At 35.4% G+C, this 21,773-nt stretch overlaps 2 protein-coding genes across 3 annotated transcripts in view; one reads left to right on the forward strand and one right to left on the reverse strand.

The window, feature by feature from the left end:
• Nucleotides 1-21,773, forward strand: part of LOC111422566 (LIM domain kinase 1) — a 57,056-nt gene that overhangs the window by 13,408 nt on the left and 21,875 nt on the right. The window contains exons 5-9 of one of the 2 annotated variants that reach the window (XM_071200843.1): nucleotides 17,164-17,325; nucleotides 17,405-17,500; nucleotides 17,558-18,055; nucleotides 18,113-18,341; nucleotides 18,398-18,655. In XM_071200843.1, the coding sequence (XP_071056944.1) occupies nucleotides 17,164-17,325; nucleotides 17,405-17,500; nucleotides 17,558-18,055; nucleotides 18,113-18,341; nucleotides 18,398-18,655 (1,243 nt within the window). The remainder of the gene's footprint in view (nucleotides 1-17,163; nucleotides 17,326-17,404; nucleotides 17,501-17,557; nucleotides 18,056-18,112; nucleotides 18,342-18,397; nucleotides 18,656-21,773) is intronic. The other variant, XM_071200844.1, reaches the window with a different exon arrangement.
• LOC139432359 (zinc finger protein 512B-like) lies at nucleotides 1,104-17,031 on the reverse strand. Its single transcript, XM_071200845.1, has 2 exons — nucleotides 16,968-17,031; nucleotides 1,104-1,926 (listed from the first exon to the last, which is right to left on the reverse strand). Exons 1-2 carry the CDS (start codon nucleotides 16,977-16,979, stop codon nucleotides 1,279-1,281), a joined length of 660 nt encoding a protein of 219 aa, XP_071056946.1. The 5' UTR covers nucleotides 16,980-17,031; the 3' UTR covers nucleotides 1,104-1,278.

Here is a 21,773-nt window from a genome sequence, read left to right on the forward strand (position 1 = left end):
AACTCTGAGCAATTTCTCTTATTTTGGGAGGTGTACATAAAACATGTTTGTCAGGTGAATACGTTTTGTGTTTTGACAGTTTTTATTTGTCAATTCAAATTTCTATTTTCAAGTGTTAGGGTGTTACCAACTGCTACATACCTACATATTTTCCTACATTGTCAAAATTTATTTTATTTTTGAGAAAAAAAAGGATAAAAACGCGAATTACAAAAAATAGCATAAAAAACACGTTTCATAAGACTTAAAGCACTCATTCATTAAAAAACTTGTGGCTTCGCCACTCACAATGTATGGAAAAACTGACATTTGCTCAGATAAAATTGTCATTCTTATTTATACAAATCAAATAATCACTAAACACGAATATGAAATTAAAAAAGTTTTTTGCCTTTACTGAACAATTTACATATTGTTACTTATCCCATTCTTGCACCAGGCTCTTCAATTTTGTCATAAAAAGATTGAAATATCGGTCGTGACAATTCTATGCTCTTCATTCCCTCCTAATAGTCGCATTGCTAGCACGATTCGACGATTAATTTCATAGGCGTTTCGAATAAATTTGCTGCTAGGAATCTCAACTCTCGGGCAATTTTGATACGACAAGACTATTTTAAGCCCACACCCCGATTACTTGTTTCATTGAATGTGAAATTGCACACTGTATACTTCACATACTGTGAAATGGTAGACAACACAACAAATAAGTTTACGATTCTGTATCTACAATCATATTTTATATTAAAATCATCATCGCCTATCTTTATTTTCTTGGCTGAAGCACTAGCGCCGTGTGGGATACTTAGATTTTGTACCTTTTTTGTCCGTGTATACTTTTGTGTCACTCATTGTGATACTAGAAATCACTTCGACTAGAAATAATTTGACAAAAATCGATTCAAAACACTACATGACAATATGCTATGACAATAACTACTTAAGCAGTATATGTGCATTATATTGCACGTACAATGCGTATATGTGAAAATTGATCTTTTATGTTATACATAATTGTTCTTCTCCACTTCTAACTTTTAAGTTTAGTAATAAGCATTTTTTCATTGTGTATATAACACTTGACATTAAAATGAAGAATAAAAACTGGTTGAGTTAATTTATTTTCAATTTATTGTAACATACAAAAGAGAGGTTTGCAACAAAATTTTGAGGTTAATACAATAAATTTAAATATAGATCACACAGTCGCAGCATTTAGTTTCTTTGGGAAAATCTTGAATCTGTTGGGACTCAAGCTATTCATGGCTTAAATTTTTATTAATATTTTCCACCGAAAGATCCTCCCCCAAATCCTCCTCCAAATCCGCCTCCTAACCCTCCATCAAATCCGCTATCTCCATGTCCATGCCCGGTGTGAATGATAACCGGTACTGGTTTCTTTACATAAACAGTTTCGTGGATTGGAACTGGAACTGGTTTATGTACTTTAACTGGGTAAGGTTGTGGGACGTGAATTGGTACTTTAACTGGAACTGGGACTTTAACAGGAACTGATACTGGAACTTTAATCGTTTTCTCAACCGGGTAAGGAACTGGTTTATCAATATGGACTGGGTAAGGTTTTGGGACATGAACTGGGTATGGTTTATCAACATGAACTGGAACTGGGACTTTAACTGGAACTGGAATTTTCTTTTCAACTGGGTATGGAACAGGAACTGGGGTGTGAATTGGAATTTGTTTGTGGAGGGTGATGTGAGTGATTTTTCCGTGATTATCTCCTCCTCCAATTCCTCCTTCAGATCCTCCTCCAAATCCTCCTCCAAATCCTCCTCCAAATCCACCCCCAAATCCTCCATGTCCCCCAAAATCTCCTCCTCCAATCGAAAGATCTAAACCTCTCTTATTTTTCTTCGTTTCAACATCTTCCCCGCAAACTAAGGATGTTACAAATACCACACAAACCTAAACAATAATACAATATTAATGAAAAATTAATAAAATTTTTTAATTAATTAATATCCTAAGCGGAATTAATAATTATTGCTTGTATCGAAAAATTTTTCAAATAAAACTTGTTAAGAATCGAAAAAGTAACAACTTTTCTTAATACAATTTTTGAAAATTTTCAATATTTTGATTTCCCTCTGAACAGTACGAAAATGCTATTTAATGCAAATCGAGGATTTTAAAGCAAATTATTAATTTTATCGAAATATGTTTCATATAAAATTAGCTTAAAATGTCATTTCAAATTAATTATTTTAACCCTTTGTGTCCCGACGGTACTTTAAACACTCATTTTAAACTATATCCTACTATACAAGAAAGGACCTGTATAAAAAATGACGCAATCCGCACTGTACGGTTTATTTAAACTTATTCATCCAGATGTGAGGTTACAAGTTTAGTGAAAAGTGGTGTTGCTGAATTTTGTTCTTCAAAAAGATATCTCTTTTATAAATGGTTATTAGGTGTGATTTGTCGGCAGCTTCGTGTATTGTTTCCTTATTGCAATTACAATTTTAACATTTCTTATTTTTATCCCGAAAAATGTGACATTTTCTGTTTGGTACGTAAAAATGAGCCAAGCGAATACACATACGTTTTGATACTTGAACAAAGCTTTGACTAATGAAGAACTTTTGGTTGCGGCTAAAAAAGTTTGTGTTGCATTCGAAAATCTCTCGTTGGATAATTCTGAACAGACAGACAGAGAAGATGAAGAATATGACATTGTTATTACTAGTGCTGGTGAGGTTCCTATGTTGGAAGATGAAGAAGTAGAACAACTAACTAATCAAAATGAGGAAAGTAACACTAAATAAAGTTGTAGAAATACGTGGCGAAGGCCCAAGAAGAAGAACAAGGCAGAAATTGATAGAAAATGGAGAAAACGGGAAAAACAGACTAAAATTCCAGGATACGATTATCCAGAGGAAATAATTTGGTGATAGTTTTGCAACTTGCAATAATCCTACAGATTATAATTTGCTAACACTGATTGGTAACTGTGAAAGATAGTACTTTTCAAAGTAATTTGTACGCTACCCAAAGGAATAAAACGCTAAACTTGAAAGAAGAAGAGTTGCTGTGTTTCCTTGGCATAAATTTCTTAATGAGTTATCACAGTTTGCCAAGCTATAAACTCTTCTGAAGTAATGCTGAAGACTTGGGCGTACCACTTGTCATAAAAACTATGATCCGTAATAGGTTTCAGGATTCCTAAGAACAAAACGGAAAAACTATACAAGATTCGTCCGTATTTTGAAACACTTAACCATCAGTTCTCCAATTATTATCATGACACTAGGCAGTTGGCTATGGATGAATCCATGATAATCTTGAAAGGAATGTCAAGTATGAAACAATTCAATCCCATGAAACCCATAAAAAGGAATTAGCTCTGGTGCTTAGCAGATAAGAAATTTGATGTATCACAGAAAATCTCCTGAAATTGAAGAAAAATTTCAAGATTATGGTTTAGGTGAAAGGATTGTCCTTCAACTTACTGAAGATGAGTGGAATACAAAATAGAATGATTTATTTCGATAAATTTTTTATAAGCATCCGTCTTTTGGAGAAACTGAAAATTGAGAAAATCTTAGCTTCTGGAACAATAAGGGCTCACAAAAAAGGTGCACCAAAAAATTTGGTAGATGATAAACGAATGAAAAGAGACGATTATGATTATCGGATCTCAAATTTAGATATGTTATTACAAATGTAAGGACAGTAAGTGGATGGAACATAAGAGACTACCGTAAGAAGGAAGCAAAAGAATGGAACGAAAATTGATGCGCTGTCCTGCAGTCGTTGATGATCAACTTCAACAAGTGTATGCAATCGACCGCCGTTCCAAGAAGTGGTTATTCCAATTCTTTTGTCATATATTCTGAATATGAAGAGGAAATGATGACGCTGTTACGTTTTCGTCGTTCTGTAGCTACAGGTCTGATAAATAAATATATAGCTTTACTGCGTCCACGAAAATATCGTAGCGCAAATGCAACCCAGTTACACAAAAAACGAAAGTCCGGCTATTCTATTACTGATGACGTAAGACTTGGGAACCGTGGTTCGCACTGAACTACTTTTAAAAAAGAAAGAGGAAGGTGTGAAAATTGTTCTGCCAAAGCTATTCAGTCCAGACCCCACTCAAAATGTGCTGCGTGCAATGTTTATTTATGGTGTAATGAAAGACAGGACTTTCAGAAAAATCTGAATATCATAATGTGAAAGGAAAACCTTATTCAAAGTATCCCAACTCAATTCGGAAAAGGGTTTTTCAACAACAATAATTAATTCGTCTACAGTTTTGCAAACCGATTGTTGCTGCAATGACTAAATCTAAGATGTTTGTATCGAGACTTTTGGGTGACTGACATAACATTTTGATTTTGAACCCAGTTGTATTTGAAGCTTTATTAAACTCATTGTTACCAGGAAGAGTGTTTCGTTTAGTGTTGTCTTGCTGAATCCAAATTGTTTGGCGACAAATGGATCTTGATCATTTTGCTTGAATTTCGGGCAACAATTTTCCAATAATCATGTTCTTATACTCTTCTCTAGTAACATTAGAAACCACTTTCGTTTCAATGGTACGATTTTTAATGCTTTGTTTGTCAGGTTCCAAAAACACAAAAGGCCAAATGCCAAGTTTTCCATCCAAGTTCTTGTTTTCAAAATGATTCCAACCTGGACGAGCTACAGCGACTAATAACATTACTTTTGTGAGAAAACGCTTACTTTTGCAGGTCCTGTTTGGTTCTTCTTCGCCTTCAACTAGATAATACGTCTCAGCTGTTTTTTTGGTTTTTGTGACATTACATCTGCTACTTCAGCACATCGGCTATCGATTTTCAGACTTGATGCCAAATTCGGTTTACAGTTTTTACAGAAATGTTTAATTTGTTCACTGTCATTTTAATTGCGCCTTGTTTCAGTTTGCTATTCTTACTTAATTCCAGTAACGCATGATAAACGGCTTGCCTTGTGTTGGGACTTAAGTTTGGTCTTTTACGACCGTTTCTTGTCCAAATGTTTTTCCTCTTTTCTCCGCCCTTTCTTAATTTTTGAAAAAAATCTATATCGGACACTTATTTCTGGACAGAGGCAGTATTAGCAATAAAAGTTTTTGTAAACTGCAACATCACTAAAATATATTTTAATGCCTGACGGTACTTTCAAGGTCCATTATCCCCTGGAATGGGGGGGATTGTCATATTTTGCTAAAATTGATTCCAAAGGCCTTTATTGAGTGTATTTTGATAGCGTTTTAATTCTGTCACAAAGTTTCAACATTTTTGACTTCTTGGGGCACAAAGGGTTTATTAAAAATTTCGATAACATCACCTCATTTTGCTCCTAATCCTGTCTTTCTAACAACCTTTACATTTTCTCTGCCTTTTCTAATCAATTCCTCCGCCAAATCAATTAGAAATGGGACTAGAGATTTCTTCTTATGGTAAACTTCATTGTATATTATGCAAGCTGATCGGACAGATTCAACTCCCCTCATAAATTTGTTGTAATCAGCAATAGCTTGAGGGCATTCTAAAGAAACTCTTTTGCCATTTTTTAATTTACGGTTCACTGAAGAAAATTCGTTTTTATGGTAATTGCTGAGGACTAAGATTTCCTTTGTGTCTTGCCAAAAACAAGCTAATATTCCAGATCCAGTACCAATAACTTTGCTATCTCCTCGGGCTAACTTTTCTCTATGATTTGGCATATTTTTCCTATTTCGCATGCCAGCTACAATGGCAGATCATAAAGCAACCTTACTGATGTAAAAAATCGGTCGAAGCAGACAAACGCATCTTCATCACGCGGTATAAATCCCAGTAGTTTATTCACTACCCGCTCTTCTAGTGTAGATGTTTGAGTACCTGAAGTATCTTTACCGGCATATACAGGGTGTATCAGGAATGAATAGAAAAAATTTGAAGGGTTATAGGTCTCCTCTTTCTGAATAAAAAATTCTTACAACACAATGTCCCATGCTTTGTCCTTCTTAAGATATGATACGATAAAGTTAAGGGTTCGCAAGTTTGAGTACTACTGATTAATGAATTATACTAAGCAAGCTTTGCTTTGCAATTTGTAATTTTGTTGTTTTTAATACAATAAGGTCAATAAGCAAGTTTATTTATTAAAACCTAAATTTTTGTAAATTTTCACATTAAAGAGTGATAAAACAAGTGATAAATTTATTCGTATAAAGTAAATAACCTCTAAAAAAATATCTCAAAAATGACTTTTATGTCTCAAATAAAAGCTATATTACATAAACAAAGCCTGCTTAATATAATTCTTTATACAACAGTACTTAAACTTTCAAACCCTTAACTTTATCGTATCATATCTTAAGAATGCCAAAAAATGGAACATTGTGTTATAAGAATTTTTTATTCAGAAAGAGGAGACCTATAACCCCTCAAATTTTTTTCTACTCATACCTGATACACTCTGTATATCAAAGTTGTAGACGAATCCTGTTTTGGAATCACAATCTTGCCAAATTTTTATTCCTCGTTTTATGAGTTTTAGTGGCAAGTATTGTTTTAGTGATTGAACTTCAACATGGATTCGTCTATACTCATGCGAGCACAAATTTCGGGCTGATTGAAACCTTTGCTTCAAGCACTCGACTAACTCGTCGACATAGTACGTCTTGCTGAGGTTTTCTGGCTTTTCGGAAATACTTGCAAAAAGCAATCAAGTTTGGATGAACTCCTATTCAGCTTTGCTAATACAATTGCGTTCTTAATTTGAGGCATAGCTCTTCTGGGCTGAAGATTTGCGATTTTGTCGATATCATACCAGTGTACCACACCATGGTTATTCTTATTATTTCGTTGGAACTCTTCATCCCCGAATCGGAAGAGGAATTTGAAGAGCTATTTGATGAACCTTGATCTTCACAATGATCGTTGTTATTTTTTGATCGTTTGGTTGGAATTTCTTCTTCAGAAACACAAAATCTAAATCCGAGTTATCACTACAATGGAATGAATCCACATCTTCTTCGGAAAGATTGTCGATTTCTTCTTCCAACTCTTTCTGGGTTAGATATTTTTTAGCCACTCTGCAGGATAAAGAACAATTTTTGCACTTCGGCACTACTGGGACAGATATGGCCGATGAAAAACACTGATGGGACAAATATGTACCAGTGTCGCATTTTTGTCATGTAGATTTTCATGCAGATATATTTCAAGTCTTTAGTACTTACGTTTGAGTTCAAAATAACAATAAATTCAACGGAATACATGGATGGTTCAATGCATTGTACAGGATGGTTCAAATTCATTCAAAGTAACAACTTTTCTTAATACAATTTTTGAAAATGTTCAATATTTTAATTTCCCTCGGAACAGTACGAAAATGATATTTAATGCAAATCGAGGATTTTAAAGCAAATTATTAATTTTATCGAAATATGTTTCATATAAAATTTGCTTAAAATATCATTTAAAATTAATTATTTTGATTAAAAATGTTGATATCATCACTAGATTTTGCTCTACATTGGTATAAAAATATGTATATTTGAAGTAATTTAATGCCTTTTTTCTAAAAAATTTTTTTAATACACACCTATACAGGATGTCTCACGTAACTGGTTCGTTAGAACTTTTTTAGGTTTCACTATTCGTAGAGGTTTGAAATTTTGGTAGCATGGGTTGTTCATTCTAAACTTTCAATCTAAAATATTTTTAAGATGGCCACCACTTCCGGTCTACCGGAAGTAGACCACAACTTCGTTATTTTAAACGGAAAGCTATAGTTTTTATTACACCTTTCAATTATACATAAAAAAATATGTTGACTTTGATAAAAGTTGTTGGTACCTACCCTTTTTTGTTTTCGAGTTATTTTGATTTTAAGCTTTTTTTGGCAAATTTCACCATACTCTTTAAAAGCCTATATCTCAGTTAACGTTCATTAAAAGAAACCTTTAAATTGGCACGATTACTCTTCAGATGTTGCCAAATAGATTGTCATTTCTTGTATCAGAGTATCTTATACAGGGTGGTCAAAAATTGAATTACTGTTTCTCCATATTCAATGGCTAGAAAGTCGAAAATTTTAAATGGAATACCCAGTATTTTTTTACTCTATCAGAAAGGGAATTTAATTCTCTACAAATTATGTATAAACATTCCTATACCTATTTATTGTAGTTTCCTTGATATTGGGACATTAATCAAAGCATGCACGGAATGCGGGAAAACGTTTGATTTTTTTATTAGAAGGCAATGGAATTTTCACAGTTTTTGGTCCATATTTGTGTTATTGTTACTTACTTTTGGTCACGAGTGAAAGTCATTGTATATCATGGCAAATTATTCCAACGCCGATATTTTAAATTTGTTTTATATTCATGGCAATGGCCTCCACGATCTCCAGATTTAACACCATTGGATTTTTATTTGTGGGGTCACTTAAAAAATCAAGTGTACAATTCACCTATCAACACACGACAAGAGTTGCGTGATATAGTGATGCGTGCACTACGTACTATTGATGGCGACCAACTTCTACGGGCCACAACCGTAGAAGTCGAAAGAAGAGTTGAAAAATGTTTAATGGTGAATGGTCAGCATATCGAACAGTTTTAATTTTTTTATAATTTTAAGTTTTTGTTTTTTTATATGTTTCATTCTAATTTCTGTTATTAAATTGTTGTTTTTCATTGTTTCATTTATTCGTTTTTCTGTTGGTTACTTTTGGTAAATAAAAGCCAGCAAGCTAAAGGTTATTCAACCATTATTATTATTATTATTATTGCTGCCGGGCTGAGGAGGGCGGCCCCTCTCGTTACCGCGACCTATAAGATCTATTGTAACTTTAGCCCTCCAAAGGTTTAGGGCAAATGTAGGTCCTTAATGAACCTTAGTATTGTCCTGAGGTCTTGAACCTTTATGTCGGTAGGTAACAGGGGAGTTTTACCGAAGACTTTGTGCCTTAGACGGCCTCTGGCGACGCAATTGCACAGTATATGTTCAGCAGTTTCTGACTCGTCGTTGCATAGTCGACAAGTTTGATCCTCAGCTTGTCCAATGTGGAAGAGGTGGTATTTTAGGGGCACATGGCCGGTTAGGTAGCCTGAGAGCGTTCTTAGATCCCCTTTGCTGAGCCATAAAACCTCTTTGGTTTTGTTTTGCGACGGAGTTATCATACTCTTCGCTTGTCTGTGACCTGGAAGTTCTTTCCAGCGTAAGGCTATCTTTGAAGCCTCCCAGTTGTAGATTATTTGTTTTAGGTGGCTTTTTTGTAGTCCACATCCAGGTTGGGGTCCAATGAAGGGCGTGTTTGCTGCCTCTTTGGCCAGCTTGTCGGCCTTCTCATTGCCCTCAATGTTGCTGTGACCTGGAACCCACCATAGGGTAACATCATTGCCCCTAGCGAGTTTTCTCAGGTTGTTGGTGCACTCTCTGATCAGTGCGGAGCCACACGTGTAGGCCTGAATTGCCTTTAAGGCGGCCCGACTGTCTGTGAAAATGTTTATGGATGCACCTTTTTGTCCCTTCTGTAGGTTCAAAGCGGTGCAGAAGTTTATAGCAAGAACTTCTGCTTGGAAAATTGTTAAGTCCGAGCTGAGGGGCAATTTGATGTGGCTATTTGGTCCACTGATGCCCATGCCTACTCCAGATCTTACTGTCTTTGAAGCATCGGTGTACCAGGCTAGGGCTCCTCTTTTTAGTTGAGGCCCTCCTTTCGCCCAATCATCCCTGCTACTAAATATGACCTTATACGGTTGGTTGAAATTGTATTCCGTCGGTATAAGGTCCGTTTTAATTTCAATCAGGTGATTTAGACATGGGTCTTTGAGGATCTCGAGGTGTCCTCTGAGATTACCCTGCATCAACTTGAGTGAAGAAACTGTTTTCAGTGATAAGGCACTTAAGGCTGCCTCCTTTTGTATATATATGTGGAGCGGTGTGAGACCGAGTAGGGCTTCCAAAACAGCCGTCGGACAGGATCTCATTGCACCCGTTATGTTAAGACATGCTAACCGCTGGATTTGTGCCAGCTGTTGTTGAGCTGTCTTATGTTTTGTTTTTGGCCACCAAACCAATGAGGCGTAGGCGACCATGGGTCTGATTATTGCTACGTAGGCCCAATGAGCCATTCGTGGTTTGAGATCCCAGTTCCTTCCTAGGAGCCTGCGGCAGATCTGGTTTGCCATGATGGCCTTTTTCCTCACCTTATCTAAGTGTGAGTTCCAGTTTAGTTTACTGTCAAGTATTACCCCTAGGTATTTAGTTTCTGTTTTGAGATTAATAGTTCTGCTTTCAATGGAGGGTGCTTTTATTTGTAGCTTCCTTCTCCGAGTGAAAGGGACTATTTCGATTTTATTGGGATTGATGCTGAGCCCATTGCTTCTGCACCAAGTACTGCTGAGTAGTAGGGCTTTCTGCATTAGCTGAGTTATGATTGAATCATATTTACCTCGGATTGTGATTACCAGGTCATCAGCATACCCTTGTATCTTAAATCCGTTTTTAGTTAGGGTGTTCATCAAGTCATCAACTACCAGGCACCATAATAGAGGTGATAGCACTCCCCCTTGGGGACATCCTCTTAGCGCCTTTATAGTCAGCGACTCGCCTCCCAGACTGGCTGTGATCTGCCGACTTTTCAACATGGCTATACACCACTTGATTGTCGACGGATGTATGTCTTTTACGTTTAAAGCCTTCTCTATGGATTCATATGAGGTGTTATCTCTATATCTATGAAAGCACAAAGGGCTATCTCTTTGGTTGCAATTGCCTCCTCTAAGGTGCTAGTCAAAGCATGGAGAGCGGTAATTGTTGATTTTGCTTTCTGGTAAGCATGTTGGCTAGGGTGGAGTGGATTTGTGAGAAGCACCCCATTCCTTATGTATTGATCGATTACCTTTTCCATCCCTTTGAGGAGAAATGAAGTTAGGCTAATTGGTCTGTACGCCTTGGGGTCCGCGTTTGAACGCCTACCACCTTTAGGTATGAAGACCACCTTTACTTTCCTCCATAGAGTGGGTATATAGTTAAAGCTGTAGCTAGCTATATATAGGGATATTATTATTGGGAGAAGGTCTTCTAAGCCTTTTTGCAGAAAGATAGGCAGAATTCCATCTCCTCCAGGTGATTTTAGGGGTTTGAAATTCGAGATAGCCCACCTTACTCTGTTGGGTGTGAAAATATTCCCAGCTGTGCTGCGAACCCTACCTGATGGACGGGTTATGTCCATTACTTCAGGGTCGGCATCTGCATGGGGGCAGACTTTTGAGGAAGGAAAGTGTGTACTCAGTTATTCAACCATAGTAAATTGTAGAAATAATACCAATAATAATTTAAATAAATTAAACGATGAACTGTCAAAATGTCTTGGCCTGCTAACAAAAGCACAAACGGGCTTTGGGATTTTATGTCTGATTTTGATTAATTTTCCAATATCAGGGAAACTACAATAAATAGGTATAGGAATGTGTATAGATAATTTGTAGAGAATTAAATTCCCTTTCTGATAGGATAAAGAAATATGGGGTGTTCCATTTAAAATTTTCGACTTTCTCGCAATTGAATATTGAGAAACGATAATTCAATTTTTGACCAGCCTGTATAAGATTCTCTGATACAACAAATGACAATCTATTTGGCAGCATCTGTAGAGTAGTCGTGGCAATGCAGAGCTTTTTTGAATGATCGTTAGCTGAGATATGGGCTTTTAAAGACCATGGTGAAATTTGTCAAAAAACACTTAAAATCAAAATAACTCGAAAACAAAAAACGCTAGGTACCAACAACTTTTATCAAAGTCAACATATTTTTTTACGTATAATTGAAAGGTGTAATAAAAACTGTCGTATGATGTGTAAGGTGTTAATAAATTAAAGTTCCAATAAACTATAATCATTTACTAATAAAACGGTGCTTTTAGATACAATTCACGTTAACTAGCTGCGGACGGTACAGCGACTAGATAAAAAGTATAAAGTGACATGGCCGCCGATACAAGTATTTTTATGAACCCGTAACGCCATCTATTGTTCCATACTACATTCCTCCCTTACAATGTAAACAAAAATAAGAACACAACTCAATTTCTAAATATTAATTGTCTCGGAAACGAACAGGTATTTGTCGATTTCTTGGTGGATTCCGTCTTGATATCGGTGTAGACCCTTGTGACTTGGTAGGGGTTGGTGATTGTGTATTAACAGGGGTTGAACATAATTCTGTCGTTACCTCATTTGGTGATACTTCGATTCTTGGTTCATAGTTGATCTCCATCGGAACTTTGTCAATGGCATCGTCATGTACAACTATCTCATTTGACGAACTCGTTTCCGGTTCTGTCGTGTATCGATGTCGCATCTGATCTGTATGTTTTCTCTTCGGGATACCATTTACATCAACCAAGTAGGAATACGGACCTGATTGTTTTAATATATTACCGGGCGTTGATCCCTTGGTTAATGGGTTGTTTATCCATACGGGGTCGTTTAACTCAAAAAACTTTTCTCTGACGTGTTGGTTGTCATAATACATCTTTTGTTTTAATGATTCATTATCAAGTTTTCTACTTACATCTGGTTTCAGTTGGTCAAAAATAATTCTTGCTGGTCGACCGAACATTAATTCACTGGGAGTCCTTCCTGTTCCTCGTTGTGGAGTATTTCGGTAAGACATCAAGAATTTACATAGTCTATCATGTAGATTTAAATTTTTGTCACTACTGTTTAAACGGTCTTTAAAGGTTTTGACCACTCTTTCGGCTTGTCCATTTGATTTTGGATGGTAAGGAGTTATTCTCACATGTTTAATACCTTGCGATATACAAAAGTCCTCAAAGTCACTTGACACTAACTGAGGCCCATTGTCTGTAACTAACGTCTTTGGCAATCCAAATCGCGCAAAAACACTTTTCATCACTTTGATGGTCGACGCTGTTGTAATATTGTTCATTTCTTCAATTTCAATCCATTTTGAATACGCATCCACAATGATCATCCACATTTTCCCTTCGAATGGTCCTGCAAAATCTAGATGAATTCTAGACCAGGGTTCCGGTGGTGCATTCCAGGGGTAGAGAGGTAAGTATTGAGTATCTTGTTTACTACTTTGACATGTTTGACACCCTTGGACATATTTTTCGATATCTGCATCTATGTTTTGCCAATATACATGTAAACGCGCTATGGATTGCATTGCGGTTATTCCTGGATGTCCATCGTGAAGCATTTTGAGCGTTGGATATTGAAGGCTTTTGGGAATACATATTCTTCCCTTCCACAAAATCAGGTCTTCCTCGTATGATAATTCTTCTCTCTTTTCATAAAAGGATCTTAATTCAGGTTTCACTCTATGTTTGTCTGGCCAATGATTCTTAATATATGGAATCAGTTGTCGTAAAATTTCATCTCTTTGGATGTGAATCCGAATTTCTTTCTGTGTCATAGGCATATTTTTCACTCTTAAATGAAGTAGATGTCCATATTTGGGTAAACCAATTTTTTCATTCTTCGTAGTTTCCGTTTTCTCCTTCAGTGGTAACCTAGATAAAACATCAGCTGTCTGATTTTCTTTTCCTGGTTTGTAGGTAATATCATAGTTATAGCTATTTAAAATCATAGCCCATCGCAATAGACGATTGCTAGCGATCTTCGGCGTTTCTCGATTCGAACTGAAAATCCGTTCCAACGGTTTATAGTCTGTTTGTAATACAAACTGTCTACCATATAAATATTGATGGAATTTAGTAACAGCATAGACTACTGTCAATGCTTCTTTATCTATAGTGGAATAGCGGTTTTCCACTTCAGTAAATGTTCTGGACGCATATGCTATGGCTCGAAATGAGTTGTCAGGCATCTTATGCCATAATACTGCTCCAGCTCCCTTCTCCGATGCATCACTACTTACGTTTAATGGAAGTTCTGAGTTATAATGAACCAAAGTAGCTTCATCAGTTAAGCTGTCTTTCAAGTCATTAAAGACTTTATCGTCATTTGGAGTCCACTTCCAAACGCTGTGTTTCTTTAAAAGCCGGTGTAATGGCACACACTTAATTTGTAAGTTTTCTATGAACTTTCCGTAATATGTTATCAATCCCAGAACTGATCTTAATTCGGACATATTTCGTGGTGTTGGCATGTCCTTTATTGCCTTAATATGTTCTGCGGTTGGATGTAATCCAATTTTATCTATTTTATGTCCTAAAAACTTAACTTCTTCCTGTAACCATGTACATTTTGTTTCCTGTGTTTTAATTCCTGCTTCTCGTAATCTAGATAATACTTGTTTAATGCGTTCAATATGTGTTTGTTTGTCTGGTGCTGTTATCAGAATATCATCCAGATAACATACAACACCTGGTAATCCACAAAGTATTTGATCCATAGTTCTTTGAAATAAAGACGGTGCAAATGAAATTCCAAAAGGAAGGCGTTTATAAGCATAGTAGCCTTTATGTGTTGCGATAACCAAGTATTTTCGACTTTCAGGATGTACAGGTAATTGTAAATAAGCATCCTTTAGATCTATTTTTGAAAAATGTACTCCTCCGCATAATTTTGAAGCTATGTCTTCAAAACGGGGAAGTGGATAGTTGTCTACTTGTACATGTTGGTTTATGGTTACCCGGAAATCACCACATATCCGTATATTGCCATTTGATTTAACTGCTACTACGATCGGGGTAGCCCACACTATGGGAGTGTTTGTCGCGTTAACAGGTTCTAATACTTGTTCTTTTACTAACCTGTTTAGTTCTGCAGTCACTTGTTCTTGTAAGGCCAATGGTACTGGTCGTGGTCTCAAATGTTTGGGTGTAATGTTATCGGGAATGTAAATTCGTGCCATATGTCCTCGGATAGTACCAACTGTTCCATCAAATAATCCACTGTGTTCCTCTAAAACTTTGTTCAAAACATCATCCAGTTGTTTTGGAATTATTTCTTTGCTATTTTTAGGCTGATCGTCCTTTGTTTTGTTGTTTGTTTGTTTTCGGGTACAGATTCGTGCACCTTCTGGCATTGGTAATTTAAACGCTAAGCACCAATCCAATCCAAAAAGTGGTATGTCGTCTTTCTTGGTCACAACTAGTGGCAACTCTTTTCTTTTGTTAAACGCCTTTACGATAACCTTAGCAGTTCCTAGAGTTTCTATTTCCATATCTGTGTACGCAACTAAATTGTCTGTTGTCTTTAATATCGGTTTTCCTATCTCCCTCCAGAATCTGTTTCCTATTATTGAGTACTGTGCTCCCGGATCATATAACATTTCCTTCTTTACGTTGTTAATTTTCACATCTAACATTACCTTTTTGGCGTTTTTGATATTGCAAATGTCTGACGTATTTGAGCTTGAATCCGTCCCACATTCGTGTTCTGGTACTCTTTGTACCTGCCTGGTGTTTGTTTTTGGAAATATTTCCACTGAAGATGCAAACTCTCGCAAAATGTCCCCTTTTTCCGCATGCTGAGCATGTTTTTCCCCTTGCTGGACATTCGTCCAACGAAAGATGTTTTTCTTTTCCGCAAAATAAACATTGTTTGTTGGTTGATTTATGTGAAGGTTTAGTTGTTGTATAGTTACCCTGCGATTGTGGGTTTGCTTTATGTTTGTGTGTTTTCCGGTTTACTCTACATGTTTGTGACGTATCTTATCGTTTTAAATATGACGTTAATTTTTCTGCATGTAAGCTGGCTTGTTCTAACTTTAAAGCGGTTGCTTCTACTTCCGAAAACGTCGAATCGTTGTTGGGGTGTTCCCGTATTAATTCTTGTTGCCATGCTGAATTATTTATTCCGATCACTACTTGATCCCTTAAGCGTTCGTTTAAACCAGCAGCAAAATCGCAATTCCCAGCTAATCCACGCAAGTTTGTAATAAATTGTGTTACTGATTCGTTTTCTTTACGGTATCTCGTTGCAAATGTAACGCGTTCAGACAAGACGAACGTTTTCTTAGCGTAATACTTATTTAGAACTTCTACCATTTGCTCATATGATTTTGTAATTACACTTTCAAGTTTATAATAATCTACAAGTACCTTGAAAGCGTTTGCTCCTACTTTGGATAACAACAAGTTCCGTGCTGTGTCATCGGTTGTATTTATGAAATGTATCGCCAATTCCACCTCAAAACGTTGAAAATAATAACTCCATTCTTCCTTTTCTTCATTAAAATTCTCAAATTGAAAATTTTTATGTTGTTTTCGTTCTTGTTCTGTGTTCATTTTGTACTAAATCACGTTTGTTTGTTTGTTTTCCACGTTTGAACTGTTTTTTTTTCTTTCGACCACGTGTCCGTTTACCGCGCACCTGGTTGTTTGTTTTCTGTTTTTCCAGTTTTCCTCGTCACCAATTTGTCGTATGATGTGTAAGGTGTTAATAAATTAAAGTTCCAATAAACTATAATCATTTACTAATAAAACGGTGCTTTTAGATACAATTCACGTTAACTAGCTGCGGACGATACAACGACTAGATAGAAAGTATAAAGTGACATGGCCGCCGATACAAGTATTTTTATGAACCCGTAACGCCATCTATTGTTCCATACTACAAAAACTATAGCATTTCATTTAAAATAACGAAGTTGTGGTCTATTTTCGGTAGATCTTGAAAATATTTTAGATCGAAAGTTTAGAATGAACAACCTATGCTACCAAAATTTCAAACCACTACGAATAGTGGAACCTTAAAAAGTTCTAACGAACCAGTTACGTGAGACACCCTGTATATTAAATGATTATCTTAAAATATGATCTTTTAGCTTTAATTTGATACATAATTCATCACGTAACTCCTAAAAATACGGGTTTGCCGATTTTTTTAAATAATAACCGATTTTGTTAAAAATCACAAATTTCGGTTAATATAAAAATTAATATCTCCAAAAGTAGCCGAGATATTTCCAAACGGTTTTTATCGCTAAAAATACCACACTTTTCTTTATTATATATTATATATTATTTTCTTATTATTATATAAATAAGTTTCTTACCAGAAACTTCATGCTGCTGCTATTATTGATGGAACTCAAGCGACTGTGCTTAATTTCCACCAAGATGAGAGGCTTTATATACCCGATTGTTGCGCCTCAAGAATCAAGAATGAACTTTCTATTCAAATATAATAAGATGTTCCACATGAAAAAATTCTTAATTAAACTTTAAAATTCTTTTTTTAATTTTTTTAAGCGGACAATGTTACAAGAAGCAAATGCAACCTTTGGAGAAGACGGCGAAATTCCCGTTTTTCCGGAAACCCCACTCAATCCGCCTGTTAGAGATTCCTAAGGGACAAAAAGGGATCAAAATTTCCGCGGATCCAACTTCAGACGTCCACCACATCATTTCCGAGTAAATAACTTCGATTATAATCAATTAATTTAATCAAAACAAATTAAAAATTAGAGGCTTAATTAATTAATGACTTTAGGTTTATTTGGAAATGTAAAGGAAAAATGCTACGGCTTGCTTTAACGTTCTTAACCTCAATGCTTAACCCCTGCTGTAACATATTACGCTATTATAGGTACGTTTTAGCTAAATCCAATTAAATTAACCTCAACACTTAATTTCTTTCTTTTAGATTAAACGTGAATAATGATCTGATGTCGTTACACATTGGAGATAAAATTTTAGAAATAAACGGAACCCCCGTAAAAGACACGACGTTAGAAAACGTTGAGAATTTATTAAAATACTCGGATAAAGTGGTTCAATTAACGATTGAGCACGACCCCGAAACAATTTTAAAATCGTTTAATTCGCCTCTTAATTACAATCTAACATCAGCTCCTCCGTTAACGCAAACTCTAAGTGATACCGATATTCCGTTGAAAAATAAGAACAACTTGGAATTGAGTCATTCGAATCAATCAATTGAAGCAACAACCGTTAAAAGTGTTGAAAACGTGATCGAAACGACTCAAAAAAAAGCCGGAGATAAGGAGAGGTTGTTCAAACGGAAGGACGAGGGTTATATGAGTGGATATGTAAGGTCGAGACAGTTAAAAAGGAAAAATTTGGAGAAAAGACCTTCGTTGGATAAGGAAAGGAGCTCTTCAATGAGTCGATTACTCGACGAGTAAGCTCGATTTATTACTATTATATTTATTAATTAATTTATTAATTTGTTTCTTAGAGCTCCAAATAATAAGCGTTGCCTTGAATTGTCTCGGGCTTACTCATTTTTGGAACCGAAGCCGCAACAAAGGGTTTTTAGGGCGTCGGATTTAGTGAAAGGTGAACTTTTGGGGCAAGGTTTTTTCGGGCAAGTTTTTAAAGTAACAACGAGGGACACCGCGGAAGTTATGGTGCTTAAAGAATTATATCGATTGGATGAGGAGGCCCAAAAAAACTTTTTGAAAGAAGTCTGTATTATCTTAAATATAAATAAGACTTCTTTTTAATGGTTAATTTAATTTAGGTTGCTGTTCTAAGGAGTTTAAGTCACAACAATGTACTCCGTTTTATCGGGGTTTTGTACAAAGAGCGTCGACTTCATTTGGTGACTGAGTATATCGCCGGTGGAACGTTAACTGAGCTAATTCATGACGTTTCGCAACCGTTACCGTGGGAACAGCGGGTTTCTTTCGCGAAAGATATCGCTTCTGGGATGGCTTATTTGCACTCGATGAATATCATTCATCGTGATTTGAATTCGCACAACTGTTTAGTTAGAGAGGTAAGTTTTAAAATTTACTTCGTTAAGCTTAGGCATTACAATAATATTACATCAACACGAAAACTTAGAATGTAGAATACATGGTTTTGTTTCGTTAACTGTTTCATTGGAGTGAAGTTAGCGACGACTTTTTAGCGACGGAATTTGTCAATTCCACCACGTCCATAGATAAGATATAATATATTTGTTATATAGATAGGCAACTATAAACGTTTAATTGAAATGCGCAATTAGTTTTGGATACTGTCACCTACAGCGCTGAAATCATTGGCAGGCGGGAAATATAAATTAATTTTGTTATTTGAAAGGTTTATCGATGATTTTTTACGAAAACATTTCTTGGCGACAAAACTTTACAAACTATGCAAAACTTTAAACACATTAAATTTTGTCGTTTACAATGTTATACAAAAAAACATCAAACAAACATAATTTAATACCTATTAAATTATTATTTGGTACAGGGTTTATTAAAAAGTCTTTAAATGAATAACAAAGACTTTATTCTTTAATTTTTTTATTATTATTTTTACCACATCGTTTCCTTTTAATTTTATTGCATTTATCCAATGCTGCTTCCGCGTCAATCGAAGTGTACTTATTATAAAGCAACACCAACAAATCGCTTTTTCTTCAAATCGCTAGCAACTCTTCCATTGTACACAATACAACGCAATCAAAAATATTACTATGTCAAACCTGGTCAAACCAGTCAAACTGACAACTCAAAAAATTGCCAAAATGGGTTCTGTAATCGAAAGCAACGCCATAAGTGACAGTATCCAGAATTAAACGTATGTTCCCAACTTCATTAATACAAGTGACTGGTGCATGACCACGTCGCAAATCCGTCGCTAAGATTAAAACGCACAGTGAAACGGATTGAACATAGAAAATATGATCATGTTGTGTTAGATGAATATTACGAAGGTCACTACCTGCTGTTTATCCCAGAATTCCAAAATAAATTTTGAAACTGTTAATAAAATAGGGTAAAAACGTCTCGGTTTTAAAAAGAAATAAAACCATCCCCTTAGCCGTGAGTTGTAGGGTTGAAATTTGGTGTGAATATAGCTTCAACATCCTTAAGTTGATTTTCGTTAAAATTAGAGTGCTACACATGAAGGGGTGTCAACCCCTAATAAAAATAGGTGAAATTCGCTATGTTAGATGAAAAAAACAATAAAATCCACCCCTTAGCTGTGAGTTGCTGAGTTAAAATTTGGTGTGGATAAAGCTTCGACATCCCTAAGTTGATTTTCGTTAAAATTAGAGTGCTACACATGAAGGGGTGTCAACCCCTAATAAAAATAGCTGAAATTCGCTGTGTTATATGGAAAAAAATATAATATACAGGGTGTATCTGAATGACTGCAACAAACTTCAAGGGGTGATTCTTTAGTGAATTTTAAGGGTACTTTAATATATGAACCATGGGCGACTTCGGCTCACCTAAGGAGCTACACCCCTCCAAAAATGGCGGAAAATTTTGGTTTAATTTGTTTTTGTCAAAAACCATAAACGCTAGGAAAATGAATGTCCAAATTTCGATGGGTTTGCAGGGTATCTCAGTTATTATGAAAGATAGAAAGTTGCGGCTTTCGCGAACCTGAGCTACTTTTTTGTGAAACTTACAATGGCGCAAACCAAATTTATGTAGCCCTCTTCGTTTTTGATATACAGGGAGTGTTTCAAAATTTACGATTTTCAGACACCTCCTGTATCTCGGCTATCCGGAAACGTAAAAACGGGTTCTAATAGATTTTTTCACGTAGAATCCAATGGTGCACGTAGAATTTTTCTAGTCATCACGGTTTTTGAGTTATAAAGAGTTAAGTATTTTAGAAGTTAAGTATTCAGTATTTGAGTTGTGTTTATAACTCAAAAACCGTGATGACTAGAAAAATTCTACGTGCACCATTGGATTCCACGTGAAAAAATCTATTTGAATCCATTTTTACTTGTTTACTAAGTTTCCGGATAGCCGAGCTACAGGAGGTGTCTGAAAATCGTAAATTTCAAATACTATATATCAAAAATGAAAAGGGCTATGAAAATTTGGTTTGCGCCATTGTAAGTTTCACAAAAAAGTAGATCAGGTTCGCGAAAGCCGCAACTTTCTATCTTTCATAATAACTGGGATACCCTGCAAACCCATCGAAATTTGGACACCCTGTACTTTCAACCTACCCTTCTAAACTACTAAACGTAATCACCCCCTTCACATTTTTGCTAATATTTTTTTTATGCAGATGATAAATACATTCAAAAAAAAAATTTTTATCTAAGTAGATGAAAGTATCCTAAAACTTTTTTGCCTCTCTAAAATTTTTCCAAAAACAACTAATTTTTGAGAAAAAAAATAAAGCAAACACTGCACGTTAAACAACGAGGTTGTCGATCAAAAGTTGGAATGGATTTATAATGAAAAAATCTTAGTAGGCTTTACAATCTTTGTCAGAAATATTTTTGACGTTTAAATGTCAGTGTTTTTCTTACTATTATTATTTTTATCAAATTAATTTTTAAATAAAGTTCTATCGCATTTACGCTCATTCACTCGACGTTTCAAAATTTTAAATAAAACAATAATAATAGTACGAAAACCACTGACATTTAAACGTCAAAAATATTTCTGACAAAGATTGCAAAGCCTACTAAGATTTTTTCATTAAAAATTCATTCCAACTTTCGATTAACAACCCTACAGCTTAACAGTTAGTGTTTGCTACATTATTACCTCATTTCATGTGGAATTTAATTCTAAAACTTTTTTTACTCTTATTATTTTTTAAAAAATATTGTCGTTTTCATGAAAAACTCAAATAACTAAAGACACTTATTTCGTTAATGCTACTTGTGAAATTGTACGTCAAACTTGACAAATATTTTATAAAACCTTGTTGTCAAATGATTTTATAACCTATTTTTCAAGTTTGACGTACAATTTCGTAACCGACTAGGTACTGAATTTTCGAATAATTTATTTTTAGTTAAAAATTTATTGAACTTTTGGTATGTAGCTGTTGAGCGATTTGTGTTTTGTTCTTTTTTGTGAATAAGTATAAGGATACTAATAACTCACCCTATATCAGAGTTGAATTATTTGCAGTAAAAA

The sequence above is a fragment of the Onthophagus taurus genome, unplaced genomic scaffold (genome assembly GCF_036711975.1).
Source record: "Onthophagus taurus isolate NC unplaced genomic scaffold, IU_Otau_3.0 ScKx7SY_15, whole genome shotgun sequence".
In the NCBI taxonomy this organism is placed as follows: Eukaryota; Metazoa; Arthropoda; class Insecta; order Coleoptera; family Scarabaeidae; genus Onthophagus; species Onthophagus taurus.